This window comes from Penaeus vannamei, chromosome 4, assembly GCF_042767895.1.
Source record: "Penaeus vannamei isolate JL-2024 chromosome 4, ASM4276789v1, whole genome shotgun sequence".
Classification (NCBI taxonomy): domain Eukaryota; kingdom Metazoa; phylum Arthropoda; class Malacostraca; order Decapoda; family Penaeidae; genus Penaeus; species Penaeus vannamei.
The window spans coordinates 44,651,753-44,661,752 of NC_091552.1; the positions used below are offsets into that span (position 1 = coordinate 44,651,753).

At 40.1% G+C, this 10,000-nt stretch overlaps 1 protein-coding gene across 1 annotated transcript in view; it reads right to left on the minus strand.

The window, feature by feature from the left end:
* The window catches only part of LOC113826320 (uncharacterized), a 14,822-nt gene that overhangs the window by 367 nt on the left and 4,455 nt on the right, over positions 1-10,000 (minus strand). The window contains exons 2-8 of the mRNA XM_070118929.1: positions 6,773-8,009; positions 6,215-6,349; positions 5,487-5,595; positions 4,422-4,549; positions 3,748-3,901; positions 3,133-3,277; positions 1,543-1,706 (exon numbers count right to left, since the gene is read on the minus strand). Coding sequence (XP_069975030.1) covers positions 1,543-1,706; positions 3,133-3,277; positions 3,748-3,901; positions 4,422-4,549; positions 5,487-5,595; positions 6,215-6,349; positions 6,773-7,695 — 1,758 coding nt within the window. The 5' untranslated portion in view covers positions 7,696-8,009. The remainder of the gene's footprint in view (positions 1-1,542; positions 1,707-3,132; positions 3,278-3,747; positions 3,902-4,421; positions 4,550-5,486; positions 5,596-6,214; positions 6,350-6,772; positions 8,010-10,000) is intronic.

The window sequence follows — 10,000 nt, forward strand, 5'->3', positions numbered from 1 at the left end:
GCGGAGGATGAGAGACGAAGAAAGAGAGGAAAATAATGCAATAATGAATTGATTGACAGAGAACCGGATGATAAAGCGGAGAATGAGAGACGAAGAAAGAGAGGAAAATAATGCAAATAATGAAGTGATTGACAGAGAACCGGATGATGACGCGGAGAATGAGAGACGAAGAAAGAGAGGAAAATAATGCAATAATGAAGGGATTGACAGAGAATCGGATGATGAAGTGGAGAATGAGAGACGAAGAAAGAGAGGAAAATAATGCGATAATGAAGTGACTGACAGAGAATCGGATGATGAAGCGGAGAATGAGAGACGAAGAAAGAGAAGAAAATAATGCAATAATGAAGTGATTGACAGAGAATCGGATGATGAAGCGGAGAATGAGAGACGAAGAAAGAGAAGAAAATAATGCAATAATGAAGTGATTGACAGAGAATCGGATGATGAAGCGGAGAATGAGAGACGAAGAAAGAGAGGAAAATAATGCGATAATGAAGTGACTGACAGAGAATCGGATGATGAAGCAGAGAATGAGTCTAAGAAAAATAAAATAAAAGATTAATACAATGAGAAAGTAGATTTGAGAAATAGTTTTGAAGAATTTATCATTCTGTTTATTCATTCAGTTTATTCAACTATGTATATTTTCTATTTTTTATAATAATATGGATTTTGTTTCAAGCGAAGATGTTATTGTGAAAGAAGGATAATTACAAAATTGGAGTTATTTATAGATGGTAAAAAAAAGAAAAAAAACAGGATTAAGAAAGCATTCTATCTTTTGGCGTAATTTTTTTGGGGCGTTTTTACCATGTTATCTTTCTCAGAAAACAACGATTTAACTTAAAATTAAAGTTATTTATAGATCGAAGAAAGAAATAAAGACAGGGATGGATTCAAAATGGCGTCTATCAGCTGACATGACCTTAGTGACATATTTACTTCATAAACTTCTCAAAAACAATAATCTATTTTTATCATTCATAAAAAAATCCCTTAAATTAATCTCAAACTGAAACACAAATCGAAATAAAACCAAACATTTATCGTAATTAAGATCGGCTAAAATTATCTAATTAAATTATATAAAAAATAATTGATAAAAAATATATATTAATGATAAACTACTTAACAAACACTAACGTAAAACAATAATAACAAACTAATTACCAATAATAGACGAAAATAAAGTGAAAATCGACAATAATTAACAAATACAAACAAACAAACAAAAAAACAATAAACAATAAACAAAAACCAACAAACGACATCAAACACGCAAAACCCCAATTAAGAAAACCTAATCAACGAAACTAATTACCAGACAAAGAAAACCTAATCAACGAAACTAATTACCAGACAAAGAAAACCTAATCAACGAAACTAATTACCAGACAAAGAAAACCTAATCAACGAAACTAATTAACGAAGAAAAAACAATTAACGAAACTAATTACCAGACAAAGAAAACCTAATCAACGAAACTAATTAACGAAGAAAAGACAATTAACGCCTTAAAACCGGCATCCGAACACTCACTTCCCTCCTTGACCGGACCAAAGCAGAGTCCACGTTGAGACCGATCTTGACCACGCCCATGTAGCTGGCGAAGGACACGCCCACGCCCACGGGAGCTCGGTTGGGCACCCAGAAGAGCAGGTCCTCGATCTTGTCTCCCCAGACGCTGATCTCCGTCTGCGGGCCTGAGGGAGGGGGGCGGGGGGGTGAGGAAGGGAGGGTTGATTTTGATTGATTTATTTTTATTTTATTTTTAATATCAATTTTATTTTTTATATTATTTTATTTTATTTATTTATTTTTTTTTTTTTTATTTTTTTATTTTTTTTTTTTTTTACTTTTGTGTTAACTATTTACTTTCAGATATATGTGTATGTAAGGTTTTATTTACCTTGCTAGTTTTTTTTATCTTATTTATTCATCTGTTTATTTTACTTTTATGTTAATTATTTACTTTTAAATATATGTGTATATCACTTCACTGGTGATGGTATTTTTACTACTATTATTACAATTATTGTTATCATTATCTTTATTATTACTGGTAATTATGATAATGGCGATAACTAGTCTCATTATCATCATCATTTCCATTATTCTAATCAACACTGTATAGAAACCAAGATATGTAATGAAATGAAAATGTAATAACAAAAATAATGAAGTAGAGACAGTGTGAATAAAATTAAAATAAAAGGCAGATGAAAACTAAAAAGAAGAAATAAATGGAGCTTGTGGATCATTTCTCTCTTTCAGTGCAAGCATTATTGTACTTTATATAATTAGTATAATATAAGTCTACATGAATCGAAGGTAAAACGGGTCGAAACGGAGCTTGTAAGAGATCATTTTTATCTCTTGATGCAAGAAATGTACTTCATGTAACTTTTAAAAGTCCACTTAAAACAAATTTGAGTTAATATCTGGTCTGGGAATCGATAATCTATGAAGCAAGTGTTCAGTCTCTCCCGTTTCGTTTTGTGTATGGGCGTAACAATACTGGATGATGGCTAATAATAATAATAATAATAATAATAATAATAATAATAATAATAATAATAATAATAATAATAATAATAATAATAATAATAATAATAATAATAATGATAATAATAATAATAATACAATAATGGCTGGCCGGATGTTTGGGAAATGTGGCTCTGCACTTTAAACTCGCGGATTCACCTTTGTCAACGATTTAATTCTACATTTTCCAAACACCCAGCCAGCCAATCTCGTATCCAACATGGCCGCGCCCGGACAGAAACCGAAACGGGAGAGACTGAATATTGTGCTTCGTAAACCATCGATTCCCAGGCCAGATACTAACTCAAATTTGCTTAAAGTGGACTTTAATAGTTATATGAAGTATAATTCTAGCTTTGAATATTAAAAATAATCTCCTAAAAGTTCCGTTTCGATCCGTTTTACCTTCGATTCGGTCTGGTTCGGCGTTCCTGCGAACCCAAACAAAATACATAACAATAAACGAAACGAACCGAATCGAACGAAAATAAGAAAACATAAACAAAACAAAAAAGCTCTTAAACTCTCTCAACTTTGTCTTCCTCTTTCATTCCCTTATCTTTTTTAAATTCCTCTTCTACATACCTGGGACATTACTGGCAGCCACAGACACGCCCCGGCCAGACAGCAGGAGCTCGGCCACAGGAGCGGGAAGGACTTCGCTCACAGCTCTCACGACCCAGAAGACAGCGGCGAGGGTCGGGTCGCGCTTCATGCCGTCCAACATAGTCTGTGAGGAGATTAGTGCGACTTCGTGAGGGCGGTGAGAGTGACATAGATAGATATATTTGTTTATTTATTATTATTATTATTATTATTATTTTACTTATTTGTCCTTTTGATTGTCTTATACCACCCAGCACAGTTGGATGGGAGATTCGTGCGACTTTGTGAGGGCAGAGCGACATATTTTTTTTTACTTATTTGTTTTTTTGATTGTCTCATGCCATCCAGCACAATTTGTTGGGAGATTCGTGCGACTTTGTGATGGCTGTAGGATTAACATGGACAGAAAATCTGCTTTTTATGACTTGTTTATCATTATGATTGCGCCACGCCATCCAGCACAGTTAGGAGACTCGTCCGACTTTGTGAGGGCGATGGGAGTGATAATGAGGGAAAGTTTGGTGTTTTTTAATAACAACTAACCTTTCAATTGTTTCAAAAGAAGCAAAAAGAAGGTGTATAAACGTCCCTGACCTTCGTGTGCCTGAGCCTGGCGTCGGGAGCGAGGCAGTGCGAGGAGGGCAACTTGACGGTGGCGACGGAGAACTTGTTGGTGAGCGTCAGGGGAGCGCGCAGGTCGTGGAAGCTGACGGGGACGACAGCCGTGACCTGCGGCACCTCCTCTGACCTGAGGGCAAAGGGGGAGGGCGTTGAGGATGAGGGGGAGGGGCGTGGTTTGGTTTGGTGGAGCAGGGGCTGAGGAGCGGAGATTTCTCTCTCTCACTCTAAAGTTCTCTTTCTCTTTCTCTTTCTCTTTCTCTTTCTCTTTCTCTTTCTCTTTCTCTTTCTCTCTCTCTCTCTCTCTCTCTCTCTCTCTCTTCTCTCTCTCTCTCTCTCTCTCTCTCTCTCTCTCTCTCTCTCTCTCTCTCTCTCTCTCTCTCTCTCTCTCTCTCTCTCTCTCTCCCTCTCTCCTTCTCTCCCTTTCTCCCTCTCTCCTTCTCTCCCTCCCTCTCTCCCTCCCTCCCTCCCTCTCTCCTCCCCTCCCTCTCTCCCTCCCTCTACTTCTCTCCTACCTCTCTACCTCCCTCCTCCCTCTCACCTTCCCTCTACCCTCCCTCCTCTCCCTATCCGCTTACAAAAAAATAAACAACAAAATAAAATAGAATGAATAAATAAATCAAGATTAAATAGAACAAAGGACAAATTACCTGCGGGCGAAGTGCTTGGCGAGGGCGGCAGAAAGGCATGACATGAGGACATCGTTGACGGTGGCTGAGGCGGCGATCTTCACCTGCCGGAGGGTCGCCAGCGGGAGGCCCTTGGATGACGTCATCACCTACGTCATCGTTCGATTGCATGGTGGGGGAGAGAGATGGGTTGGATTTTTGTTGTTGTTGTTGTTGTTGTTTTGTGACGTATTATTGCATCGTTCGATTGCGTGGTGGGGGAGAGATGGTTTGGATTTGGATTTTTTGTTTTTTTTTGTTGTTGTTGTTGTTTTGTGACGTATTTATTGCATTTTTTTGTGTGTGGATTTTTAGGTATGATTTGGTATATGTGTTTGCGAGATGAAAGAGGTAAAGAATAAATCTATAAACTTCTAGAATATCCAAAAAAACTGTAACGTTATTCTTTCAACGTGAACCTAGAGGTATAATCATTCTTCGTTAAAGTCTAACAAAAAACTAAAATACCAAAGTAGGGTAGACCTTTTGCACAATAGGAAATGTACCTTCTACCACATTCTACGGCTATCTATCATTAACTACCTGTTAATGAACATCTAGCCACCACCTGCTATAATGGCGTCTGTCTACCCATCTGGTAGTCAAACATCTATCGCTTGCCAACTCTCTACCATCTGTTATTTATCATCTGTTATCAACTATTTACCATCTGTTTTCTATTTACCAGCTGTTATCAACTATTTACCATCTGTTATCAACTATTTACCATCTGTTATCAACTATTTACCATCTGTTATCAACTATTTACCATCTGTATCAACTATTTACTATCTGTTTTCTATTTACCATCTGTTATCAACTATTTACCATCTGTATCAACTATTTACCATCTGTATCAACTATTTACCATCTGTTTTCTATTTACCATCTGTTATCAACTATTTACCATCTGTATCAACTATTTACCATCTGTATCAACTATACCATCTGTATCAACTATTTACCATCTGATGTCATCTATTTACCATCTGATGTCAACTATTTACCATCTGCTACCCACTTTCTACCCGACCGCCCACAACCCACCTTCTTGCCGGACAGCTGGCGCCCGTGGAGGCAGTTCCTGTCGAAGTTGGCCACCACCTGCAGAAGGCCCAGCGGGAGCACGAGACAGGACCAGACAGCCATCACTGCCCTGGGGGGAGGAGGGGGGGGGAGGGTTAGAGTGGTGACGATAACGATGATAATGATGATAATCAGTGTCGCCTCTCGCCCTTTTTGGCACTCAAGGCGAGGTAAAAGATTTGGCCCTCCCTGTCTACCACTACGGGCAAGGTATCCATGTGATGTGGTGATGACAGGCACTGGGTGGTGGCACTCTTTGATAGATATGGGGAAGCACGCCCACCTGTTCACTGTTCCGTAGTCGTTCACCTAAATTTTCGTCTTTATATATATATATATATATATATATATATATATATATATATATATATATATATATATATATATATATGTATATATATATATATATATATATTTTTTTTTTTTTTTTTTTTTAATGATGATGACGCTCATGGTATTGATAGATATAATGGTAATGATGGTTATTGAAAATAAATTTCAATTCAGAAACACAAAGAACAAATCAATTTCTAAGAAAAACAAATTTTAAAAAATAATGATAAAATAATATAAAATAAAATAAAGATAAACCATATAAGTTCACAGACTGATACAAGACTCCTGGACTGGATGGCCTCCAGTAGACCCCCTTCGAAAACCTCACTGAACCTCACTGACTTCCCACTCACTTCATGAGGGCGTTTCCGGAGCGCGTGCCGACGGGAGGGGCCGACAGGGGCGTGTCCACGAGGGCTTCGACACACAGACGGATCAGCGTCACTCCGTCGCCGATAGCATGGTGGAGACGAATCACCACGTTGTACCTGCGGGGAGGGTGTGGGGGGTGGGGGGCAGGAGCATAGGTGAGGGGGGGGAGGGGGGAGGAGCATAGGTGAGGGGGGGAGGGGGAGGGCATAGGTGATGGGGGGACGGGGGAGGGGGTGGGGATAAAGGAAAAAGGAGGGAGGAAAGCAGGGGGGGGGGTAGGTGGAGGGAGTGGGGATGGATAGATGGAGGGGGAAAGGGGAAAGGGATAGAGAGATTGGAAGCGGGAGAGTAAAAGCGTTGAGAAGGGAAAGAGGAGGAAGAGAGAGAGAGAGAGAGATGAAGGGAGAGGAAGAGGTAGGTATAAACAGAGATTCGGGTCGAAAGAGAGAGAAAAAAAAGTTAGTTCAAATACAGCAAGCACCCTGGCTTCAAAACGACATCTGTTCCAGCCTTCCCTCCCCCGAGCGCCTCCTCCTCACCTTCCGTCGTCCCTCAGCAGCAGCAGCACCTCCCAGGGCGGCCTGTCGGGGGAGAGGGCCGTCGTGCCCTCCTCGCTCAGGAAGCGGTGAACCAGATAATCCATGCCCTCGCTCCTCTCCCCTCTCCCCATTTCCTTTTCCTCTTCTCCTTCTCTTCTGGCCGTGGCTCCCTCTTCCCCTCTCTCCTCCCCAGGATACAACTCCGAGAGCCGAAGCGTCCTGACGTGGTTGGCGATGTCGAAGTCCTCGGCGTCGCGCCAGCAGTAGTAGCCGCACACCTTGGAGAACACCTGGCGGAACTTCTTGTACTTGAAGTCCTTCTCGGCGCCCTCCTCGACGACGTCTAGGATCTTCTCCCGGAGGTGCCTCTGGATGTCCTCGAGTCTGGGCGCCCCGGAGACCAGCAGGCAGATCGTGATGAAGGGCCGACTCTCCTTGGACTCGACGCCCCACACGCTGTCCATGCCCCGCGCCTTCACGAACACGCCCCCGTACCTCGTGCTGTAGATCGCGCTCACCACGCAGGACGCCAGCCAGAACGCGCAGACGGCGGGGAGGACGAGCGGCAGGGAGACCGCCATCAGGAACATGCCCACGAAGGTCTTGAGGATGTTGGTGATGATGATGTCATAGAAGCGGATGTTGTAGCGCACCGCGAGCTTGGTCACGGGGTGGCAGAGCGTGCTCGAGCAGCGCACGCCCTTCTGCAGCGCCAGCAGAGTGATGACGCCCAAAGGCAGGTCCTGGAAGGCGATATCCAGAATGGCATGCTCGACGTCGGCGGCCTTCGTCCACAGGTCCGAAATGGGGTAGCTCTGCGGGGGCGCCGGGTACACGGTGGCGTTGGGGGCCCAGGAGGTGTTCGCGACCAGCCAGGAGTACATGCGGAAGTCGAGGGGGTGAGTCATCTGGTCCAGCGTCATCGCGGGTCCGCTCTCTGAGTCACTTCAGGGCTCGGGGAGTCTCTTTTCGCTTTCTCTTCCTCTTGAGGGGGGTTTCTAATTTCTCTTTACTGTTCTCCACTGGTTTCCGATAGAGGTATTCCCCCTTTCTATCTCTCATTAATCTTAAACTAAATTTAGCTTTTGTTTGTTTTTTCTATCTCTAGGGTTGCCTTTTGTACCTTTGTTTAAAGTTATTTAGGTTTCGTCCCTTATTTTTTACTTGTGCTCATAGGAAGCTTTAGATAAAGTCAAGGTCTAGAATAGAACACTTGGGGAACACTGCACCATTTCAACTGAAAAAAAGAAAGTGCAATCCACGAAGTTAATAATCAATAAGATTTACGATCATGATACAAAGAACAACAACAACAATTATATCAACAATGCAGGTAATTACAATACAGGTACATCACCATGTCCTACATCTTAGGGCCCTTGAAATATTATGGGGGTATTTTTTTTTAGCAAACGATTCAAATTAGAGATACATATAACAAGGTATTTTATTTATGAGGTAATTAAAAAAAAAACGATTCTAATTAAAGGTAAGTCTAACACGGTGTTGTATTTATGGGGTAATTTTTCAAACAAATGATTTAAAGGTACGTATAACAAGGTGTATTTTTGGGGTAATTTTAAACAAACGATGCAAATTGAAGGTACATATAACAAGGTATTGTATTTATGGGGATGATTTTTATTAAACAAACGATTCAAATTAAAGGTACATATAACAAGGTATTGTATTTATAGGGGTGATTTTTTTCAAACAAACGATTCAAATTGAAGATTCGTATAACAAGGTGTTGTATTTATGGGGTTATTTTTTAAACAAACGATACGTATAACAAGTTGTAATTATGGGGGTAATTTTTTTAAACATACGATTCAAATTAAAACTACGTATAACAAGGTACTCTATTTTCTGTAATGGCTACGCGTATCTCGTTTTGAAGAAGCAGTTCCCGTGAGTAAGAGATACAGATGGTGCGTACATAAGGGTCAAATTAGCAAGACCCTTTTGTTTCGGATACTTAAGGATACTTAAAAATCGATGATTATGATAATAATAACGATGATGATGATGATAATCATGGATACTTTAAAATCGATAATAGTGATAATAATAACGATGATGATAATGATAATGGGGATGATAAATGCAAAAGCGACAACAGCAAGATGAATCAAATGCTACAATATTATTAAGTTATGATTATAATTCTATCCAAAGAGCAAGAGAAACAGGAAAAATGAAATATAAAGACATAACGAAAGGGAAAAGGAACAAATAAACATAAATTAAACATGAAATAAACATGAAATAAACATGATTAGAAGGATAAATAAGATAAGAAAAAAGAAAGATAAATAAATAAAAAAGCTAATGTATAAATGTTGGGATGCAAGAAGCAATAAAATAAAGCCATTTGCCGGAAATCGATCCTGGCATCTCGGAGCAGAGGAAGGGGACTCTGCCGTGGCGATGCTGCGAGTTGAGGGAAGCCAGACTTGTTTTTATCTTTCTCTCTCTCTCTCTCTCTCTCTCTCTCTCTCTCAGTCTGTCTCTCTCTCTCTCTCTCTCTCTCTCTTTCTTTCTTTCTTTCTTTCTTTCTTTCTCTCTCTCTCTCTCTCTCTCTCTCTCTCTCTCTCTCTCTCTCTCTCTCTCTCCTTCTCTCTCTCCTTCTCTCTCTCTCTCTCTCTCTCTCTCTCTCTCTCTCTCTCTCTCTCTCTCTCCATAACAGAAAAGATCAAGAAATTTTTTAAAAGTCAGGCAGAAAATGAAGAAGGGATTCCAAAATAGAAATAAAAAGCAAAAAAAAACAAAAACAAAAAAGAACGAAAAAAAAACAAATCATTCGTTAGGAGTGAAAAATAATTGAAAGAAAGCGAAAGAAAAAGATGTAAAAGGAAATGTGGAAGAAGGAGACAAAGGAATAGAGAGAGAAAAAAAAGTGAAAGGAGAAGTTAATAAAGAAAAAATAGATAGATACAAATATGCTTATACTTATATATACTTTTCTTTTCTTTCCTTCTTTCTCTCTCTCTCTCTCTCTCTCTCTCCCTCTCTCTCTCTCTCTCTCTCTCTGTCTCTCTCTCTCTCTCTCTCTCTCTCTCTCTCTGTCTCTCTATCTATCTATCTATCTATTTATCTATCCATCTATTTATCTATCTTTACCCCCTTCTCCCTTCCTCCTTCCTTCCCCTCTTCCCTTACCCTTTCTATCATATTTCTTTTTCTCTCTAGCATAAAAATGAAAAGAAAATAGCAAGATTAACGAAA